General features: G+C 42.6%; 1 protein-coding gene across 1 annotated transcript in view; it reads right to left on the minus strand.

The window, feature by feature from the left end:
- The window catches only part of LOC120025009 (protein kinase C-binding protein NELL1-like), a 456,735-nt gene that overhangs the window by 278,247 nt on the left and 153,909 nt on the right, over window positions 1-24,579 (minus strand). Inside the window, exon 5 of the mRNA XM_038969436.1 lies at window positions 7,251-7,347. Coding sequence (XP_038825364.1) covers window positions 7,251-7,347 — 97 coding nt within the window. The remainder of the gene's footprint in view (window positions 1-7,250; window positions 7,348-24,579) is intronic.

Below are 24,579 nucleotides of genomic sequence, written 5' to 3' on the forward strand. Positions count from 1 at the left end.
GGAGAGGGTCTCATGGGGGAGACCTATTTTTTTCTTTTGAACTATTATTTTAATAAACACCTTTGAAACTAATCCTACTCTGTCCGTGTCTGATCTGTGTAAGCGTTTTGACCCAACCCCCTGGTCTGCCACAATATATAGTGCTAAACTCACCAAAAAAAGAAACGTCCCTGCTTCAGGACCCTGTCTTTCAAAGATAATTCGTAAAAATCCAAATAACTTCACAGATCTTCATTGTAAAGGGTTTAAACACTGTTTCCAATGCTTGTTCAATGAATCATAAACAATTAATGAATATGCACCTGTGGAACGTCGTTAAGACACTAACCGCTTACAGACGGTAGGCAATTATGGTTACAGTTATGAAAACTTAGTACACTAAAGAGGCCTTTCTACTGACTGAAAACACCAAAAGAAAGATGCCCAGGGTCCCTGCTCATCTGTATGAACGTGCCTTAGGCATGCTGCAAGGAGGCATGAGGACTGCAGATGTGGCCAGGGCAAAAAATTGCAATGTCCGTACTGAGACGCCTAAGACAGTGCTACAGGGAGACAGGGTGGACAACTGATCGTCCTCGCAGTGGCAGACCACGTGTAACAACACCTGCACAGGATTGGTACATCCGAACATCACACCTGCGGGACAGGTACAGGATGGCAACAACAACTGCCTGAGTTACACCAGGAACGCACAATCCCACCATCAGTGCTCAGACTGTCCGCAATAGGCTGAGAAAGGCTGAACTGAGGGCTTGAAGGCCTGTTGTAAGGCAGGTCGTCACCAGACATCATCGGCAACAACGTCGCCTATGGGCACAAACCCACCTTCGCTGGACCAGACAGGACTGGCAAAAAGTGATCTTCACTGACTAGTTGCAGTTTTGTCTCACCAGGGGTGATGGTCGGATTTGCGTTTATCACCAAAGGAATGAGCGTTACACCGAGGCCTGTACTCTGGAGCGGGATCGATTTGGAGGTGGAGGGTCGGTCATGGTCTGGGGCGGTGTGTCACAGCTTCATCGGACTGAGCTTGTTGTCATTGCAGGCAATCTCAACGCTGTGTTTTACAGGGAAAACATCCTTCTCCCTCATGTGGTACCATTCCTGCAGGCTCATCCTGACATGACCCTCCAGCATGACAATGCCACCAGCCATACTGCTCGCTCTGTGCGTGATTTCCTGCAAGACAGGAATGTCAGTGTTCTGCCATGGCCAGCGATGAGCCCGGATCTCAATCCCATTGTGCACGCCTGGGACCTGTTGAATCGGAGGGTGAGGGCTAGGGCCATTCCCCCCAGAAATGTCCGGGAACTTGCAGGTGCCTTGGTGGAAGAGTGGGGTAACATCTCACAGCAATAACTGGCCAATCTGGTGCAGACCATGAGGAGGAGATGCACTGCAGTATTTAATGCAGCTGGTGGCCACACTGACTGTTACTTTTGATTTTGACCCCCCCTTTTGTTCAGGGACACATTATTAAATTTCTGTTAGTCACATGTCTGTGGAACTTGTTCAGTTTATGTCTCAGTTGTAGAATCTTATGTTAATACAAATATTGAAAGGATAAGTTTGCTGAAAATTAACAAGGTTGACAGTGAGAGGACTTTTCTTTTTTTTGCGGAGTTTATTTATATTTTTGTTGTTTTTTGTTACCATTTTCATTATTTCACTTTGTCCAGTACGTTGGAGCTCGAAGCGTAAGATTTTCACTTTTTCTTACGTGAATACTAAAGACTAAACATTAAATCTAAATCTCTCTCAGCTAGTGACAATGATGTGGAGAAGCACAGCCTCTGGATGCATATCCCTAATGGAACCCTATTTCCTACGTAGTGCACTATGCAGGGAATAGGATGCCATTTGGGATGCATCCTCTGAGAGGGCTCAACATGTTTTATTAAAAGTCATTATCTCACTCTCACCGAGCCACTCTACTCCACTTGATGGAAGAAACTACCACTTGTCTATTCACCTGCTATCCTCTTTCTCTGTCACACCCGTTCTGTATATATTCACCTTGATCTCTCTCAATTTCTCTTCCTCCCAATTTTTATCTCTCTCGCTCTCTTAATGTCTCTCTCACCCTCTAAAATATCCTCTCTCTTTGTAAATCTTTCTCCCTCTCTCAATTTGTATCTTGCTCTCTCTACATTTCTTACCATCTCTCCTGCTGGAGGAGACTATAGGGTCTGCTTTTCCCCATTTTCTATCTGAGGAAGCAGAGGAGAGAATGGAAACAGAGACGAACATGTAGAGAATGGCAGCACAGGAGAGGAGAGAATGGAGAGAATGGCAGAGGCAAACAACTACAGGAGGGGGCAGAAGAACAACTGGAGAAGTGTCACAGCTCCCCGGGCTACCTGAGGCTTCAGCCACCCTTATCGACCACAACAATAACAGCCTCGCTTCATCTCCCAGATAAACATTTGGAATGTTTTAATACGCATTAAATGCAGGGACGGACTGGGACTAGACATTGTTCTGGGCACTTAACACAACGGCAAATAATGATCATTCTGTGGACAAACCACAATTTAGACAGTCCCAATGGGCTAAAAATCGTCCAATCTGGCATTTGCCGAAACTGCCTTATGGCTATGATTTAGATACAGTATCTGATCATATAGAGAACTATTGTACGCTACTCCAAGAGAACATTATTGTAACCCTCTCTACACTGCAAATGCTGACAAGTGTTCTAACCTAAATATGTTCTGTACACAATGTAGACATTGTTGTCACACCCTGGCCATAGAGAGGCTTTTATTCTCTATTTTGGTTAGGCCAGGGTGTGACTAGGGTGGGCATTCTAGTTTCTTTATTTCTATGTTTTCTGTTTCTATGTTTTGGCAGGGTATGGTTCTCAATCAGGGACAGCTGTCTATCGTTGTCTCTGATTGGGAATCATACTTAGGCAGCCTTTTTTCCTTTGTTGTTTGTGGGTAGTTTACTTTGTTAGTGGCCTGTATAGCCCTAGTAAGCTTCACGGCCGTTTCCTTATTCTTTGTTTTGTTGGCGACATTTATAAATAAAAAAGAAATGTACGCTCACCATGCTGCACCTTGGTCCGGTCATTTCCACCCTGACGACGATCGTGACAATTGTAGAAATCGTTTTTCTTACTTTTTAAAAGTAAAGCCAATTTATTTGATTCAGAGACAGCATGGGTAATGGATTATGATTGCATAATGTGGCCTTTATGCTTTAAAAAAAGATATAGCATAAACTGTGAATAAGTGGTTGTAATAAATGTATATAGTACCAGTCAAAAGTTTGGACACACCAACTCATTCAAGGGTTTTTCTTTATGTTTTACTATTTTATACATTGTAGAATAATAGTGAAGACATCAAAACGATGAAATAACACATATGGAATCAAAAAAAGTTTTATAATTTGATTCTTCAAAGTAGCCACCCTTTGCCTTGATGACATCTTTGCACACTCTTGGCATTCTCTCAACCAGCTTCATGAGGAATGCTTTTCCAGCAGTCTTGAAGGAGTTCCCACATATGCTGAGCAATTGTTGGCTGCTTTTCCTTCAATCTGCAGTCCAACTCATCCCAAAACATCTCAATTAGGTTGAGGTCAGGTGATTGTGGAGGCCAGCAATCCATCACTCTCCTTCTTGGTCAAATAGCCGTTACACAGCCTGGAGGTGTGTTGGGTCCTATTGAAAAACAACTTATAGTCCCATTAAGCGCATACGAGATGGAATGGCGTATCGCTGCAGAATGCTGTGGTTGCCATGCTGGTTAAGTTTGCCTTGAATTCTAAATAAATCACTGAAGTGTCACCAGCAACACCATCACACCTCCTACTCCATGTTTCACGGTGGGAATCACACAGAGATAATCCGTTCACCTACTCTGCGTCTCACGAAGCGGTTGGAACCAAACATTTCAAATTTGCAATCAACAGACCAAAGGACAGAAATCAAATCAAAGTTTATTTGTCACGTGCGCCGAATACAACAGGTGTAGACCTTACAGGCTCTAACCAATAGTGTGTGGAAAAAAAGGTGTGGGTGTGTAGGTAAGTAAAGAAATAAAACAACAGTAAAAAGACATTTGACAAAAAGAGTAGCAAGGCTATATACAGACACTGGTTAGTCAGGCTTATTGAGGTAGTATGTACATGAATGTATAGTTAAAGTGACTATGCATATAAGATAAACAGAGAGTAGCAGCAGCGTAAATGAGGGGTTGGGGGAGCAAACAATGCAAATAGTCCGGGTAACCATTTGGTTACCTGTTCAGGAGTCTTATGGCTTGTGGTTAAAAACTGTTGAGAAGCCTTTTTGTCCTAGACTTGGCACTCCGGTACCGCTTGCCATGTGGTAGTAGAGAGAACAGTCTATGACTGGCGTGGCTGGGGTCTTTGACAATTTTCAGGGCCTTCCTCTGACACCGCCTGGTGTAGAGGTCCTGGATGGCAGGCAGCTTTGCCACAATGATGTACTGGGCCGTACGCACTACCCTCTGAAGTGCCTTGCGGTCGGAGGCCGAGCAATTGCCATACCAGGCAGTGATGCAACCGGTCAGGATGCTCTCGATGTTGCAGCTGTAGAACCTTTTGAGGATCTCAGGACCCATGCCAAATCTTTTTAGTTTCCTAAGGGGGAATAGGCTTTGTCGTGCCCTCTTCATGACTGTCTTGGTGTGTTTGGACCATTCTAGTTTGTTGTTGATGTGGACACCAAGGAAATTGAAGCTCTCAACCACGGGTCTAATGTCCATTGCTCATGTTTCTTGGCCCAAGCAAGTCTTTTATTCTTATTGGTGTCCTTTAGTAGTGGTTTCTTTGCAGCAATTCAACCATGAAGGCCTGATTCACACAGTCTCCTCTGAACAGTTGATGTTGAGATGTGTCTGTTACTTGAACTTGAAATTTCTGATCTGAGGCTGGTAACTAATGAACTTATCCTCTGCAGCAGAAGTAACTTTGGGTCTTCCTTTCCTGTGGCGGTCCTCATGAGAGATAGTTTCATCATAGCGCTTGATGGTTTTTGCAACTGCACTTGAAGAAACTTTCAAAGTTCTTGACATTTTCCTGATTGATCTTCATGTCTTAAAGTAATGATCGACTGTCGTTTCTCTTTGAGCTATTCTTGCCATAATATGGACTTGGTCTTTTAAGAAATATAGCTTTTCTTCTGTATACCCCCCTACCATGTCATAACACAACATAACACAACTGGCTCAAATGCATTAAAAAGGAAAGAAATTCCACAAATTAACTTTTAACAAGGCACACTTGTTAATTGAAATACATTCCAGGTGACCACCTCACGAAGCTGGTTGAGAGAGAGTGTGCAAAGCTGTCATCAAGGCAAAGGGTGACTACTTTGAAGAATCTCAAATATAAAATAATTTCTTTAACACTTTTTTGGTTACTACATGATTCCATATGTGTTATTTCATAGTTTTGATATCTTCACTATTAATCTACAATGTAGAAAATAGTAAAAATAAAGAAAAACCCTTGAATGAGTAGGTGTGTCCAAACTTTTGACTGGTACTGTAGGTGTGATTTTAATTTCCAGCACATTTCCTGCAGCAAATCAATCTCTGAACACAGCAAAACAAATCCCCTCCTCCCTCATCCCCAGTCACACCTTGAACGCTTCTAGTTTTCTAGGCCATCTGTCTCAGCTCTTTCTTCCCATCAACTCTAACTTAAACGCTGCTGCACCTTAGACTGGAGCTAGACAGCTACTGTTTCAACTGCCTGAATATATTTTCAGGCACACTGCCTGAAACCAAGATGATATAGAGCAGTCTTTAAACACTGATATTTTCTTCCTTAGAGAAAGAGAAGAGGAGTTCTTGATTGTTTGTGTGGGCCCAGTAATTATCATACGAGTGGAGAGAGAATACTACAAGGTATGGGTACTACAGATGCTGTGGATAATAGAAGATGACACTGGCTGTATCCCAAATGAACACAGGCACTGAGACTGTGGGTGTCCTGGGAGGCATGGGATAATCTATTCAGGCTCTACACTGTATTGCTGATCAATACATGAGATGAAATGAAGATAGAAAATAGGTGTAGGAATATCGGTCAGTTGATCTCTCTACGCCTCTTATTTTTGTCTTTCTGTCCCCACTCCCCTTCCTCTTTCTCCCTACCACTCTCTCAATAATAAAGCTATGTTGAGGTTGCATTATGTAGAGTCTTACCATATCATGGTGTTGTTACTGATGGTGATAAATAGAGCCCAACAGTGTAGGTGTCATGATACCCATAAAACTTAGCGTCCGTTTTTCCACCATTAATCTTTCCCATTAAAATAAGGGCTGTGTTTCGTGTAAAGTTACCCTGGCGTGAAGTTTTGATAACCATGTAAATCTCTCTTGGACAAAGTGATTTTTATCAATATATTCGGCTATTTTTACTCTCAAATTCGAAAATGCTAATTAGCATCAAAGTAGACATCATGCAAAACTACAAATCCCGGCAAGCTTCTGCATGTCTTCTCTAGCTGATACCTTTGCTAACAGGTATTGTGTCAATTCAAACTCTGCACAAGACAGTTCACATAATTGTCCATTTAAATAAATATTGCCTATTTATTCATTACTACATTTAGCTAACATTAGATAGTTCATCCAGAGATTCTTACCTTTGCCTCGATTTGGCAGTCTCGTCCAGATCAGCATGGCATTTGTAGTTTTTTATGGTAGCCACATTAGAAGCTAATTAGCAGGTCATTTTAGGGGGTGGTCCATACATGTGAATATATTGATAAAAGTGTACCTTGTGCTAGAGAGACTTACACAGTTATCAAAGTGTCACGCCAGGGTAAGCCTACATGCAACACAGCCCCAAAATCATTGCTTCTAAAATCCCTTATGAGATAAATGAATTTTAACCAATTCCCTGTTTGACCTCTAGGGTTTATGGGTATTATGACTCATACTGTGGTACTCTATAGTGTACAAACACTTTAACCTTGACAGGGATGTTTTACGAGTATAGCTGTGTAGGAACGGTAGGGCAGTTTTACCTGATAATCACTAGATGACCATGCTACAAAGGACACATTTGGCTAGTGAGCAAGTACTCTTTGTTTTTAATTCAGGGTAAGTCTAGTAAAATCATATTTTCGGAGAGAAAGCATGGTACTGCCGTCCATAGAATGACAAGATAGTGAAGACTGTGTTACCTTGAAGAAGCCATGCATGCTTATTATATGGTTATATGGTTACAGTGATCGTGTATATGGTGGTGAAAGGTTTGTTTACCTTGAAGAAGCCGTGCTTATGGCTATGCTGACCCAGCCACACTCCGCTGCCCAGGGTCAGATCCATCTGAGGTGGATCTATCACTCGCTCGTAAATCCTGCCAGCAACAAACAACAGAGAGACTGTCAGATTCTGAAATCTCACACACACACATAGACTTCAACGCTGAGGAGGGAATGTGTCTTGCAGCTTCCTGCTCAACTGCTTTTTTATGGATATTTTTGCATTAAAAATGACTTTGTTTGCTCAGAATGTTTATAATAATTACGCCAACAATGAAGAAGAAGAAGGAAAGGGGGACTCCAAGCTAGGCTGAAAAGACGGGCTACACGGCCTCCTCTTCCTTGTGTCCTGATGGCTAATGTCCATCCAATCACTGGAAAATAAACTCTGTGAACTGAGAGGTCTATTAAGGCGATTGAAGCCTTGTTCTGAGATCAAAGTGTATTTTACTGTGTGTTTTTGGCTCATGGCTTACGGACTAAACACTCAACTCTGTAATCAACCAGACAGCTTTTACATTTTCTGTATGAAAGAAAGGCGGTTCCTGGTCAAAATAGGGGGGAGGGGTATGTTTCCTCATCAACAAATCCTGATGTATCATAGTTGAAAACCTCTCGAGCTCCTGTTCAGTGACCTGGAGAGCGGTGGGAAGACCAGAGAGAGGGATAAAACGGCAAGATTTAGAGAATCTGTCCACAACAACCATAATAGTGGTGAAACCATGAAATGGAGGGAGATCAGTGACGTTTCCCTGCTGGAGCATGTCGGGGAGATTTGGTTTGGGCACATATTGAACAGGAGTTGGCATAGCGGGTGACATCCTGCGCCAAGGTGGGACTCTAGTACTTATCGGAGATTGATTGAATTGTGCGGATGATACCTTGGTGTCCAGTGGTGAGGGATGTGTGTGCCCAGGTCAACAGCCAATCTCTTACCCCCTTGGGGATGTAGATGCGTTCAGGAGGGCAGGTAGCAGAAGCGGGTTCCCTCTCCAGAGCCTGCCGGATGTACACATCTATGTCCCAAAACACGGGCCCACGATACAGGAGGACAACATGATGGGTTGGAGGGCTCTTACCGGACTCTCAATAGATGTGGAACCACAGGGTACGGGAAAGCAGGTCTTTCGGCATCCTGGTGCCCAGGCGGTGATTTTCATCCTTGACCAGGAGTTGATGTGGTTATGACGTTGGAGCCAAGGGAGGCCGAGGATTACTTTTCATATGGGTGTGGAGTTGATGAGGAAGGGAAGGCTTTCCTGGTGCATGGGTCCCACGGTTGAAGGTGAGTGGTGCTGTGATGTGCATGATTGTGCCAGATCCCAATGGTCGATTATCCAGGACTTGGACCGTAAAAGGAGAGGAGAGCGGGTACAAGGTTATGTCCAGGGTGGAGGCCAGGGCCTGGTTGATGAAATTCCCTGTGGCACCGGAGTCCACTACAGCTGAAGGCCAGCCAGCCAGTGAAATGGAAACCAGTAAGGGTTTGGTGGAAAACAATGATAGAATACTCACGCCTACCCTGGGAGACGGAAGATCACAGGGCCACTCCTCTGCCCTAGTGGAACTAGGGTTGGGATTCACCGGACACCGCTGAAGTCGGTGCCCCTCCTGGCCACCATAGGGACAGAGCCCCAGCTGTCTCTGGCGACTCCGCTCTACCGTGAAGATGTGTGACTCCTACCTACTTGGCTTCAGGCTCTGGCTCAGGACAGCCAAAGGCTGCCACGGTCCGGAAGGTGAGGGCCTACTCAGCAGCAGTCTGGGCACCCTTGGAATAGTCACTCACCTCCCTCTGTGCCCCCCAAAAACTGCCCTGAACAGAGTCATGAACCTCTCGTAGGAACCCAGCTCCAACACCTTTCCGGTCAGCAGGGAAATGGCTGTGGCAACCTTGGACTTCTCGGTGGTGGGCAAAATAGAGGAAGCACTGGAGTAGGAAGGAATGGCATTTCGACGGGGTCCCTTCATACTTGTCCGGGAGGGACAATCAGGCACCGCCTCCCTCGGCAGACTGCTGGGTAGGCCTTTGGGACTGCTGAAACGGCTGAAACTAGTGTCAAGATGGTGGAGGACGCGGAGGACATCTTCTGTAGCCGCACACAGTTGAACCAGCTGATCATGGTGTTGGCAGAGTAGGTATCCCTGTTCACCAACAGTCAGAGACGTTTTCTTCTGCAACTTCCATAATTACTGAGGCAGTATTCTATGAAGTATACACTGAGTCAGAAGGCAGGTGCAGAAAGAGAGTTTAATAAGAAAACAAATCAGATGAACAAAACAGGCGTAGCGTACTGAGTGAATGAATGTGAAAACAAACCAATACTGCCTGATGACTGAGGCTACCTAGGCTAAATAAAGGGAAGCTAATCAAGGTGATGATGAAGTCCAGGTGTGCGTAATGATGGTTGCCAGGACCCGGTGGTTAGTAGACCAGCGACGTTTAGCGCTAAAGAGGTGGAGCGGGAGTAGGCGTGACACAAATACAAAAATACAATTCTTTTAGCTTTTTTTATATTTAAGACTAACTTATTCCTTGCCAACCATTCTGAAACTACCTGCAGCAATGATTTCACACGCTGTAGTAGCTGACGTGTATAATGTTGAGTCATCTGCAAACATAGTCATTAGTAAAGATTGAAAAAAGTAAGAGGCCGATACAGCTGCCTTGGGGAATTCCTGAAATTTCCTGGATTATGTTCAAATAAAATGAAATGAAATGTTATTGGTCACATATACATGGTTAGCAGATGTTATTGCGAGTGTAGCAAAATGCTTGTGCTTCTAGATCCGACAATGCAGCAATCTAACATGTAATCTAATTCCACAACTACATAATACACACAAATCTAAGTAAAGGAATGGAATAAGAATATGTAAATGTACATATATGATGAGCAATGACAGAGAGGCATAGGCAAGATGCAATAGAATACAGTATATACGTACATATGAATTGAGTAAGGCAAGATATGTAAACATTATTAAAGTGGCATTATTAATGTGACTTGTGAAAAAAAAATTGAAGTGGCCAATGATTTCAAGTCTGTATGTAGGCAGCAGCTTCAATGTGTTAGTGATGGCTGTTTAACAGTCTGATGGCCTTCAGATAGAAGCTGTTTTTCTATCTCTATGTCCCAGCTTTGATGCACCTGTACTGACCTCGCCTTCTAGATGGTAGCGGGGTGAACAGGCAGTGGCTCCGGTGGTTGTTGTCCTTGATTATCTTTTTGGCCTTCCTGTGACATTGGGTGCTGTAGGTGTCATGGAGGGCAGGTAGTTTGCCCCCGGTGGTGCATTGTGCTGACCGCACCACCCTCTGGAGAGCCTTGCAGTTGTAGGCTGTGCAGTTGCCGTACCAGGCGGTGATACAGCCCGACAGGATGCTCTCAATTGTGCATCTGTAAAAGTTTGTGAGGGTTTTAGGTGACAAGCCATGTTTCTTCAGCTTCCTGAGGGTGGACCATTTCAGTTTGTCCATAATTTGTACGCCAAAGAACTTAAATCTTTCCACCTTCTCCACTGCTGTCCCGTCGATGTGGATAGGGGGGGTGCTCCCTCTACTGTTTCCTGAAGTCCACGATCATCTCCTGAGTGTTTATCCGCCACCACACTCCGAGTGCCCTCACGTCCTTCCTGTAAGCTGTCTCGTTGTTGTTGGTAATCAAGCCTACTACTGTTGTGTCGTCTGCAAACTTGATGATTGAGTGGGAGGCGTTCATGACCATGCAGTCATGGGTGAACAGGGAGTACAGGAGGGGGCTGAGTACACTCCCCTGTGGGGCCCCAGTGTTGAGGATCAGCGAAGTGGAGATGTTGTTTCCTACCCTCACCACCTGGGGGGCCCGTCAGGAAGTCCAGGACCCAATTGCACAGGGTGGGGTTGAGACTCAGGGCCTCAAGCTTATGATGAGCTTGGAGGGTACTATAGTGTTGATTGCTGAGCTATAGTCAATGAACAGCATTCTTACACAGGTACACATCTTGTCCAGATGGAATAGGGCAGTGTGCAGTGTGATGGCCTAGTGAAGTGGGTCTTGGGTGACAGGTAAGGTGAAGGTGATATGATCCTTGACTAGTCTGTCAAAGCACTTCATGATGACAGACGTCAGTGCTACGGGGTGATAGTAATTTAGTTCAGTTATCTTTGCTTTCTTGGGTACCTGAACAATGGTGGCCATCTTGAAGCATGTGGGGACAGCAATAGGGAGAGATTGAATATGTTCGTCAACACACCAGCCAGCTGGTCTGTGCATGCTCTGAGGAAGCAGCTAGGGATGCCGTCTGGGGGTTAACAGCCTTGCGAGGGTTAACATGTTTAAATGTTTTACTCATGTCGGCCATGGAGAAGGAGAGCTCACAGTCCTGGATAGCGGGCCGCTTCGGTGGCACTGTATTATCCTCAAAGCGGGCAAAGAAGATGTTCAGTTTGTCTGGAAGCAAGACGTCGGTGTCCTTGACGTGGCTGGTTTTCCTGTTGTAGTCTGTGATTGTCTCTTAGACCCTGCCACATACGTCTTGTGTCTGTTGAATTGTGAATCCACTTTGTCTCTATACTGACATTTAGATTGTCATATTGCCTTGCAGAGAGAATAACTACACTGTTTGTATTTGGCCATATTCCCAGTCACCTTTCCATGGTTAAATTCGATGGTTCGCACTTTCAGTTTTGCACGAATGCCGCCATCTATCCACAGTTTCTGGTTAAGGTAGGTTTTAATAGCCACAGTAGGTACAACATCTCCAATACACTTCCTTATAAACTCACTCACCGAATCAGCGTTTTCGTCATTATTATTCTCTGTCCCAGTCCGGGTGATCAAAATAATCTTGAAGCATGGATTCCGATTGGTCAGACCAGCATTGAATAGTCCTTAGAACGGGTACATCCTGTTTGAGTTTCTGCCTATAAGAATGGAGGAGCAAAATGGTGTCGTGGTCAGATTAGTTAGAGTAGCAGTGATCCAGTTTTTTCCAGCACGAGTGCTGCAGTCAATATGCTGACAGAATTTAGGTAGCCTTGTTAAAATCCCCAGCTACAGTAAGTGCAGCCTCAGGATATATGTTTTCCAGTTTGCAGAAAGTCCAGTGAAGTTCCTTGAGGACCGTCATGGTATCGGCTTGAGGGTGTATATAAATGGCTGTGACAATAACCGAGGAGAATTCCCTTGGGAGATAATACAGTCGACATTTGATTGTGAGGAATTCTAGGTCAGGTGAACCAAAGGACTTGAGTTCCTGTATGTTGTTACAATTACACCTTGAGTCGTTAATCATGAAACATACCCCTTCTTCTTCCCGGAGAGATGTTTTTTCCTGTTGGCGCGACGCACAAAGAGAGGCTTCCATTAAAAAACACCCCCTGTGTTCTGTTAGACAGGCAACTCTGTAGCCACATTATAGCAGGGGGAGTAAACACATAACACATACCGTTTCCATCAGCAGACTATGATCAATAATGTCAAAAGCCCCACCGAAGTCTAACAAAACAGCTAGCGCAATCGTTTTATCATCAATTTCTCTAAGCCTAACATCAGTCATTTGTGTAAGTGCCATGCTTGTTGAATATCCTTCCCTATAAGCGTGCTGAAAGTCTGTTGTCAGTTTGTTTACTGTAAAATAGCATTGTATCTGGTCAAACACATTTTTCCCCAAATGTTTACTGAGGGTTGGTAACGGGCTGATTGCTCAGCTATTTGAACCACAAAAGGGGGCTTCCCACAAGAATGGGCTTTGGGTGAGGGAAATGAACCTGTAGCCATATTACTTCAACAGTATTTGACATGAGATCCTCTCTAGTATTTACAGGAATGTGATTCTGAATATAAACAGCAACACCTTCAAATTTTGCTACATAAGACTGAATCGAGGCGGTCGGTCACATATTACTACAACAGTATTTAACATGAGATCCTCTCTAAGCTTTTACAGGAATGTGCTTCTATATATAAACAGCAATGTTATAACCATGTATTGCTACCACTGTACTATCAAATGTATTATCTAAGTGAGTTTCAGAATAAGAATGTCATCTGTTACTTTGATTAACCTTGTTTCTTAAGCTACACATGTTAAAAACTTTTCTCAATAGGGGGGCGCCATTTCGACTTTGTAAAAAATCGTTCCCAAATTAAACTGCCTCGTACTCAATTCTTGCTCGTACAATATGCATATTATTATTACTATTGGATAGAAAACACTCTCTAGTTTCTAAAACCGTTTGAATTATATCTGGTGAGTAAAACAGAACTCATTTTGCAGCAAACTTCCTGTCAGGAACTGAAAAATCTGAAATCGGGGGCTATGTTCCAGGGTCAGTTTATTAGTTTGCATGGAATCTATGGGTCTACATGCACTGCATACGCCTTCCCCTAGATGTCAGTAAGCAGTGAGAATTGGAATGGGGTGTCTAGCTAGATCTGAGGCCGAACAAGACTTCTTGGAATGGAAGGACTGGTCTTTTTATCGTCTGGCCTGACGCAAGATGGACATGTGCATTGCGCTCTGAAAAGCTTTCGTTTTATGAGTTAGATATCTCCGGCTCTGATTTAATTTGATATATGTGTTAAAAATATCATAATGTAGTTATTTTAAACCGAGTTATATCAGTTTATATCAGTATATTGCGATTTTCGGTATTTTCTTTGTTCTGCGTTATGCTGAGTTGGACACATCTGCGCCACATGGCTAACGTTTGCTGATAATTACACAGTTGAAGACAACCTTCTACAACCGAGCAACGATTATTCTGGACAAATGACAACTTGTACAAGATTCTGATGGAAGCTCATCAAATAGTAAGAACTATTTATGATGTTAATTCGTATTGCTGTCGAAAATGTTAAACTATTATTCCGCCATTAATTTCGGCGCGGTCTCGCTTTAACGCACGCTGTATGTCGTAGTAACGTTAATTTAAAAAATCTAACACAGCGGTTGCATTAAGAACTAATGTATCTTTCATTTGCTGTCCAACCTGTATTTTTTAGTCTAGTTTATGATTAGTTATTGATTAGATTAGGTGCCTCTCCCAAGATTTCTCCCGGCATTTTGTTTGCAGTTTGGCTACTATTCTCATTGTATAACCACAATTTGTGCCGCTAAATATCCACATTTTCGAACAAACCATATATGTATTGGGTAATATGATGTTATAGGACTGTCATCTGAAGAAGTTTGAGAAGGTTAGTGAAAAAATTAATATATTTTTCTGGTTTATTCGCTATCGCTAACGTTATGTTGAATGAATGGGGCTGTGTGGTAGGCTATTGTAGTAAGCTAATATAATGCTATATTGTGTTTTCGCTGTAAAACACTTAAAAAATCTGAAATATTGGCTGGATTCACAAGATGTTTGTCTTCAATTTGCTGTACACCGTGTATTTTTCATAAATGTTTTATGATGAGTATTTAGGTATTTCATGTTGGTTTCTGTAGTTATTCTAGCTGCTTTGGTGAGAGTTGTGATGGTGGCTGCAATGCAAAACTATGATTTATACCTGAAATATGCACATTTTTCTAACAAAACATATGCTATACAATAAATCTGTTATAGGACTGTCATCTGATGAAGTTGTTTCTTGGTTAGTGACTATTTATATCTTTATTTGGTCGAATTTGTGATAGCTACCTATGCAGTAAAAAAATGGTGAAAAAAAAAAAGTTGGGTCTTTTGCTATCGTGGTTAGCTAATAGAAATACATATTATGTTTTCCCTGTAAAACATTTTAAAAATCGGAAATGATGGCTGGATTCACAAGATGTGTATCTTTCATCTGGTGTCTTGGACTTGTGATTTCATGATATTTAGATGCTACTATTTACTTGTGGCGCTATGCTAGGCTATGCTAGTCAGCTTTTTTACTGATGAGGGTGCTCCCGGATCCGGGATGAGTACCATTTAGAAGTTAATTAACCACTTAACCAGCACCACAGCATTCTGCAGCGATACTCCATTCCATCTGGTTTGGGCTTAGTGGAACAATCATTTGTTTTTCAACAGGACAATGAACCAAAACACCTCCAGACTGTGTAAGGGCTACAGTGCCTTGAAAAGGTACTCACCCCCTTGGCATTTTTCCTATTTTGTTGCATTACAACCTGTAATTTAAATAGATTTTTCTTTGGATTTCATGTAATGGACATACATAAAACAGTCCAGATTGGTGAAGTGAAATAAAAAAAATACTTATTTCCCAAAAATTCTAAAAAATAAAAACCGGAAAAGTGGTGCGTGCATATGTATTCACACCCTTTGCTATGAAGCCCCTAAATAAGATCTGGTGTAACCAATTACCTTCTGAAGTCACATCATTAGTTAAATAAAGTCCACCTGTGTGCAATCTAATTGTCACATGATCTGTCACATGATCTCAGTATATATACACCTGTTCTGAAAGCCGTAGAGTCTGCAAAATCACTAAGCAAGGGGCACCACCATGAAGACCAAGGAGCTCTCCAAACAGGTCAGGGACAAAGTTGTGGAGAAGTACAGATCAGGGTTGAGTTATAAAAAAATATCAGAAACTTTGAACATCCCACGGAGCACCATTAAATCCATTATTAAAAAATGGAAAGAATATGGCACCACAACAAACCTGCCAAGAGAGGGTTGCCCACCAAATCTCACAAAACAGGCAAGGAGAGCATTAATCAGAGAGGCAACAAAGGGACCAAAGATAACCTTGAAGGAGCTGCAAAGCTCCACAGCATCTGTCCATAGGACCACTTAAGGCGTGCACTCCACAGAGCTGGGCTTTACGGAAGAGTGGCCTGAAGAAAATAAGCGAAGATGTTTGGTGTTTGCCAAAAGGCATGTGGGAGATTCCCCAAACATATGGAAGAAAGAACTCTGGTCAGATGAGACTAAAATGTAGCTTTTTTGCCATCAAGGAAAACGCTATGTCTGGCACTATGTATGTCTCACCTCCCTGAGAACACCATCATCACAGTGAAGCATGGTGGTGGCAGCATCATGCTTTGGGGATATTTTTCATCGGCAGGGACTGGGAAACTGGTCAGAATTGAAGGAATGATGGAATGGTGCTAAACAAAGGAAAATTATTGAGGGAAACCTGTTTCAGTCTTCCAGAGATTTGAGACTGGGATGGAGGTTCACCTTCTAGCAGGACAATGACCCTAAGCATACTGCTAAAGCAACACTCCAGCGGTTTAAAACGAGTGTCCCACCTGCCCATCACCTAACAGCCTATGAAATTACAGAGCGCCAAATTCAAAATACAGAAATTATCATAAAAATGATAAGGGGGGTAAATACTTTCGCAAGCCACTATTTGACCAAAAAGGATAGTGATGGAGTCCTGCATCAGATGAGTTGAATTTTTTGGTTTCTTATATATCTTTATGAGCTACAAATACTTTAGGTAGTAGACTATAAAAGGTTTGCAATGCGCTGGTTAGCATTTAGTTAGTAATCTCTATGGTATGTTACATGTACTTGTTAACATTGCTATCCTTCGGATTACAATAGCGGCCCCTGTGTTCAGTGCCTGTATTACCGAATATACCGGTATGGCACAAGGTCGGTATGAAGGTATGACAATCTGGATACTGCCCAAGCCGACTTATAGGCCCTTTTCCAACAATGCAGAGTTAAGATAAAACTAAAAACATTGAAATAGTGGCATGAGGAATAAATACACAGTTAATAACAAATGACAATAACGAGTAAAGGTAACATGACTATATACAGGGAGTACCAGTACCGAGTCGATGTGCAGGGGTACGTGGTAATTGAGGAAGCTAGGTACATATAGGGAGGGGTAAAGTGACTTGGCAAAAGGATAGACAGTAACAGCAGCATATGTGGTGAGTGTGAATGTGTGTGTGAGTGTAAGTGTGCGGGTGTGTGGCGTCATTATGAATGTGTGAGCGTGCTATGTGTGTGTGGGTGTATGTAGTGTGTGTGTGGGGGGATGTCACTATGGTATCTGTGCATAGATTCAGTACAAGAGAGTTAGTGCAAAAAAAGGGTCAATGCAGGTAGTCCGGGTAGCCATTTGCTTAGCTATTTAGCAGTCTTATGGCTTGGGTGTAGAAGTTGATTAGGGTACTGTTGGTTCCAGCTTTGGTGCACTGGTACTGCTTGCTATGCGGTAGCAGAGAGAACAGTGTATGGCTTGGGTGGCTTTGAAACATTTTTGGGCCTTCCTCTGACACTGCCTGGTGTAGAGGTCCTGGCAGGCAGGGAGCTCGGCCCCAGTGCTGTATGGTGCCGTACTCACCACCCTATGTAGCGTCTTGTGGTCGGGTGCTTTGCAGTTACAGTACCAAGCGGTGATGCAGCCAGTCAAGATGCTCTCAGTGGTGCAGCTGTAGAACTTTTTGAGGATCTGAGGGCACATGCAAAAATGTCAGCCTCCTGAGAGGGAAGAGATGCTGACGTGCCCCTTTCACAACTGTGTGTGGACCATATTAACTCCTTAGTGATGTGGACACAGAGGAACTTGAAGATCTCGACCCATTCCACTACAGTCCCATCGATGTGGATGGGTGCGTCCTTGGCCCTCCGCTTCCTGTAATCCACGATCAGTATATTTGTCTGGCTGATGTTGAGGGAGAGGTTGTTCACCTGGCACCACACTGCCAGATCTCTGACCTCCTCCCTATAGGCTGCCTCATCGTCGTGTCGTCTGCAAACTTAATGACGGTGCTAGAGTTGTGCATGGAAGGATTTTAAAGAACTGATTGGGTCTCTGCTTGTCACCACCAAACGCTCTGTAATATATGGCCCTGTGCGATCCCTACATTTTATTTTTAGCCTTCCATAACTGAACACAAGACTATTGCAGCTCTGTTGGTGTAACATTTATTGACAATTTTGATACCTTCTGGAAGCAAAGCTTGTTTTATAATCTGGGTTGCTGGATCATTTCACAGCATTATAAGGCTGCGTTGAGACAACGACTTATCAATGACCCAAGCCCAGCTCAGTTAATCCCTGCCATTATGTCGCTGAGTTGTCACAATGCTTGAGTAAATGTACATTATCCCAGGGGTGTTGAAGACACAATGTAAGTCACCTAATTTATGTCCCTCAAACTGCCCTGAATGCCTCTGCTGATCCTACAGCTAGTGTGCAGTAATCATGTGACTATAAACCAGTTATACTGTTAGCACAGAGGCGGTGTGCCCTAGTAGAAAGTCCACTGTGTGCGGCTCACCCTGCACTAACATTAATAACACAAGCATGTCTACTTCTGCTAAGCTTCCCAGTAAAGCAATGAAAACAAATCAAGCATCCCAGAAAGTGCTAAAAATAGCCCACATTAATTAACTCACAGACAAAATTTTGACAGTTTTGGAAACTTTAGAGTGTTTTCTATCCTAATCTGACAATTATATGCATATTCTAGTTTCGGGGGCTGAGAAATAGGCAGTTTCAAATGGGTACGTTTTTAAGCCAAAAACGAAAATACTGCCCCCTATACTTAAGAAGATAACAGCAACTTGAAAGTGTAAGACTCCAGCCGTTCAGTCGTGGTGTACTTCTGAATTCTGTCTGGCCTGGTTCCACAGTCATGCTGGAGGAACAGCTCTTCTTCATAACCCTTATACAGTAGCTGAGAGGGATGTACTGTAGGTACAGAGGGTGTCGCGTTGTTCTTTTGTTGGTGCCTCTGCATCAACTTATTCATACATGTCTCCCCAAATAGATGCAGGCAAGCCATATGTACCACGGTCCACAACTTGGTCAGTTTCTCCTGGGTCTCCAGGCTTCTCTTCTTCATGCCATTCATCAGCTTTCAGATCCGAATCTGAGCATTGTCTGGGTTATGGCTGTGTTCTCCAGATAACTTGGAGATAACCCAGTCAGTGAGGGTTATGCGACCTCTGCATTCAAAAGCATCATATTCGGTGCACTTAGAGAAGGACTTATTTGCGGTCTGTAGTTCCTGTCTGTAGGTGTAACTTTCATGTGCCAGGATATTTTTTCCACGCACAGAGAAAATAAATGTGGCTTCCATTGCTTGTTCTGCTCCTCTGAGAATAATGAATGCTGACGGGAACAGATATTTTTAAGCAGAATATTTGGAATATTAGCATATGAATGACTTGAAATTCGATTGCTGGGCTATCGAAGCTACCCATCCAACCCATTTATTCAGATACGGCAGTTCAAAGAGGATAGTTTCATAGGTAATAGATTTGGTCTAGTTACTGTTCATTAGCGGCATAAATTTGCATTCATTAAATCGCTTAAAATAGCCTATACTCTTGTGTAATGTACAGTCTACTCTACTGTTTGTCTGTCTGGACTGACTGCCTGTCTTGGTGAGAATCTTAAGTTAATAAATACTAAAATTGACTTCTTCAGTTTGTGTGCATAACCTAAAACTAAAATTGTCTTTTGGAATTCATGGGAATGTAACATTTTAATATATTCTAATAACATTTCACTAGTTCAAAATTGTGTGATATCAAACACTTTTCAACCCCAGCTAGGGTTGGGCAGCACTTTACAATGTTCCAATGTTATAGTCTTGTGAATGTCTCATGCATATTTATTTATTGAAAATGGGAACAATGGGAGTGATGAGAGGTGAAAATTATTTGAATGTGAGTGTCCAGACATGGCAGAGAAGCATTTTACAACATTCCAATGTTATAGACTTGTGAATCTCTCATGCATATTTATTTTATTGACACATACTGATTTCAAACTACATTCTCCTTCATATTATAAAGACATGAGGTGAGCATCAAAATAGTTTTAAAAGATGCCGTTGCCTTAAAGTTGAACCTCGAATAGATCTTTAGTATAATAGCCTATATAGACAACTCAAAATATGGTATTCTGTTGTCCTATATTAAATATACTTTTTAGTCTATTAAATTGTAGGGGAAAAGGCAGACATTTTATATAAAGATTGGATTTATGTGGTCCATATTTTATAATCATTTAAGTTTTCAGTTGGTAGGCCCATCCATGTGTCTCTCATCACTCGGAAAGCATCCTCACTAATGTCAATACCAAAACTGATCATTTTGACTTTACTGAATTGGAATGGTGTGAATAATAATAATGACAGTGAGAGCCCAGTATAGCCTAATCCTTTAATCATGAACTATTGTTATTTTGTGTCTTTAACATCACAATGTTTCCATTTCTATAGTCATGTGAGAATATTTTTTAATTGAAATGTCAGCCTTTTACGAGATACATTTTCTCTGCATTAAATACACTGCTCAAAAAAATAAAGGGAACACTTAAACAACACAATGTAACTCCAAGTCAATCACACTTCTGTGAAATCAAACTGTCCACTTAGGAAGCAACACTGATTGACAATACATTTCACATGCTGTTGTGCAAATGGAATAGACAAAAGGTGGAAATTATAGGCAATTAGCAAGACACCCCCAATAAAGGAGTGATTCTGCAGGTGGTGACCACAGACCACTTCTCAGTTCCTATGCTTCCTGGCTGATGTTTTGGTCACTTTTGAATGCTGACGGTGCTCTCACTCTAGTGGTAGCATGAGACGGAGTCTACAACCCACACAAGTGGCTCAGGTAGTGCAGCTCATCCAGGATGGCACATCAATGCGAGCTGTGGCAAGAAGGTTTGCTGTGTCTGTCAGCGTAGTGTCCAGAGCATGGAGGCGCTACCAGGAGACAGGCCAGTACATCAGGAGACGTGGAGGAGGCCGTAGGAGGGCAACAACCCAGCAGCAAGACCGCTACCTCCGCCTTTGTGCAAGGAGTAGTACTGCCAGAGCCCTGCAAAATGACCTCCAGCAGGCCACAAATGTGCATGTATTTTATTTTCATAATTCATTATGCTATAACCTATAGATGATATTCTGCCCACATGAACACATTTATTTTAGGCCATATAAAGAAAAGTTATGCATGACATAATGAAAAGGATTAAACAGAAACAACATTGTTTCAAATTCTTTAATACAAGACTAATAAACGGAAATAGGCTTTGCAGCTGGCTTCACAGTTTCTCCGCCAGATAGACCTGCAAGGAAACTCAACATATCTCGATGAAATATGCTAATTTATTGAAAATGAAATACAGAACTATCTAATTTACATAAGCACTCATACCCAGGCCACTACTTTGTAGAAGCACCTTTGGCGATGATTACAGCTGTGACTCATCTTGGGTATGTCTGTATCAGCTTTTCACATCTGGTTTCCTTCCTTGTAGATTTTCTCAAGAATTCTTAAGTTAGATGGGGAACGGCAGTGAACAGCAATCTTCAAGTTTTTTCTCAGATTTTCAATGGGATTCAAGTCTGGACTTTGCCTGGGCCACTCAAGGACTTTCACATTCTTGTTCTGAAGCCATTCCATTGTTGCTTTTGCTGTCTACTTGGGGTCATTGTCCTGTGGGAACGTAAATCTTCACCCCCATTCTAAGGTAGTTAGTACTCTGAAGTTGGTTCTCAAGGACTTGCATGTATTTGACTCCATTCAATGTTCCCTCTATCCTTACCAGTCTCCCAGGTCCTGCCGCTGAATAGCATCACCATAGCATAATTCTGCCACCACCTTGCTTCACGGTAGGGTTGGTGTTAGATGGATGTGCCTGGTTTTCTCCAGACATTTCTCATCAGATCATAGAGTATTTTACCTCAGTCGTTCACGTGTCTATTTGCAAAATACCATAAAGCTCAGATTGTCAATGTAAATAGTCTGGGTGACCACTTGATTAATTGTTGATCAGTCTTACATGCTGACCACACCACTCGTGTTGCGTGTTATTCAATCATTGCAACCATAAATTTGGCATGCCACCCCAGGTCCTCTGCAAATACTACCACTGCACCATCGAGATCATCCTGACCTGCAGCATCATGGACTGGTACGGGAATTGCTCTGTCCACGACTGCAAGGCCCTCCAGCGGGTGTTGAAGATGGCCCAATACATCAGTGGAACCGCGCTCCCACCCATACAGGACATCTACTCGAAACGGTGCCTAAAGAAGGCCCACAGCATCATCAAGGAACCTACACACCCCAGTCACGAGCTGTTCAGGTTCACTCCCTTACCGTCGGGCAGACGGTATACGAGCATGAGGTCTGAAACCAACAGGCTCAGAGACTGTGTCTATCTACAAGCCATCAGACTGCTGAACACTTGAACTGGACTGACCACCTTGGCACACATTCACTCACTCACGCACAGACCCACACAGACATATCACATGTTATGTTTGTATTCTTATGTTTTATTAGTTTTTATTGTTGTTGCATTGTTGAGAAAGAACCTGAACATAAGCATTTCGTTGGATGGTGTACACCACGTGTATCCCGTATATACAAATAATAAAACTTGAAACTTTTAAAAAAAACACACAAGCGTGAGGCTGGTCTGGGCATGAACACTGATCCAATAAGGGTGAATAACACTGATCTAATCTAATAGTTGAGAGGAGAGAGTGTGTACATGTCTGCTCCCTTCTCTCCCTCCAGGGGAAATCGGAGAGTAGAAATGTGGAGCAGAGCAGCTCTCCTCAAGCATGACAGCCAGTCTCACCCTACAGCTTCCTAACACACTCTATTGATAGCTGTACCCTGGCTCTGTCTGCTGACTGGAGACACGAACTGAGTTTGGCATTATCAAGCCAAACGTCCCGAGCCATTCAGCTCCACGTCTCCTCACCAGTCACCTGGAGGTTGTTAACTAGAGCTGTGAGCTCCCTGACAGAAGCCAGTCTCTTCTGGGCTTAAAGGAGCAGTACATCAGTTTTCACCTTTAAAACAGACCACAAGGGATCCATGGCCAAATAATGATTTGTAGGGAAGACTTGGAAGTCCATTCCATTTTGACAGTGAACTGTCAGCAAAATGATATGTTTTGAATGTGGATACCATAAAAGATCTCGAACAAATATGGCTGGTCAGTCTGAGCTAGTTATTTTCCTTTCATATTGTATTTCTTTTTATTTGACCTTTATTTAACTAGGCAAGTCAGTTAAGAACCAATTCTTATTTTCAACGACGGCCTAGGAACAGTGGGTTAACCGCCGGCACATAATCCAGGAGTAAGAATGACCAGATCTATAAACAGTAGAAAATTACAATTAGGTTTAGGAACACCTTCACCTGTAATGCACAGTGAAAACCTCTTAATTTGTGTGTGTGCACGCTCACGTGCGTGTGTGTCGCAGCAGTAGCTCGATGCTGCTAATTGCTGCTTCATGTTTAGGACTCCTATGAGCCCAATCGCTGTGGTAGAGAATGTACAGTATGTAGGGAATAGTTGTATCGAAAGTAGTGGACTACATAGGGAATAGAGCATCATTTGGGATGCACACCTACTGGTTATCCCCTGCTACCTGCCCCTCATCCAGTGAAAAATAATTGTTTGTCACTCTATTTGTCACCTATTTGTATGCTATACATGTGGAAGTAAAAGCCCTGTGTTCTCTGTCTTTCTCTCTCTTTCTCTCATTAAATCCAGACGGATTGTGTCCACCACAAGCAGTTAAAAAATGTTTTGTCAAGAATCTTGTTCCGGAGGCAGCTCTGCAGAGTGGTCACTAGCTGGGACAGCCACGATTATAGGCTGATTAGAACCTAGTACTGTTTCCTTAGGCAAACCAATTCAATAATAATCCTAATGGTAAAACTTTACTTGACACCCAGTGTCATAACACATTATGACATGGGTGGGTCTAATCCTGATGGCTGATTGGTTAAAACCGCATTCCAGCCGGTGTCTATTCCACAAGTTACCACGGGCTAAATCTATGATGTTAAAATGCCTATTTACTCTGTTCCATCTGACTATGCAGTCCACTGTCTCATCAGCCAAGCCAGACAATTTATAAACATGATCTCCACTATAAAAAGCCTTTAGACATTATCTCACATTTCTTTTAGACTAACATTAAGTTTTCAACAGGGGAGATTTGTATAAACCTTGCTGTCTGTCTCTCTGATTTTTGCAATCGTATTTCAATATTCAATTTCGATCTCCGCTGTCCCATAGTAATGAACGTGTCGGGAGTCTTGATGACAGAGACAGGCATGTCGAAATCGAAATCATGAATCAGCATCATTTTTATGGATATATACAAAGAAATATCAATAGAAAACAGGATAAGTACATTAGAGTTAACTGCAACTCAGATTGCAGCCCAAATAAATGGTTCACAGAGTTCAAGTAACAGACACATGTCAACATCAACTCTTCAAAGGAGACGTGAATCAGGCCTTCATGGTCAAATTTCTGCAAAGAAACAACTACTAAAGGACACCAATAAGAAGAATAGAGTTGATTCGGCAAAGAAACACGAGCACTGTACATTAGAACGGTGGAAATCTGTCCTTTGGTCTGATGAGTA

This window comes from Salvelinus namaycush, chromosome 30, assembly GCF_016432855.1.
Source record: "Salvelinus namaycush isolate Seneca chromosome 30, SaNama_1.0, whole genome shotgun sequence".
Lineage (NCBI taxonomy): Eukaryota > Metazoa > Chordata > Actinopteri > Salmoniformes > Salmonidae > Salvelinus > Salvelinus namaycush.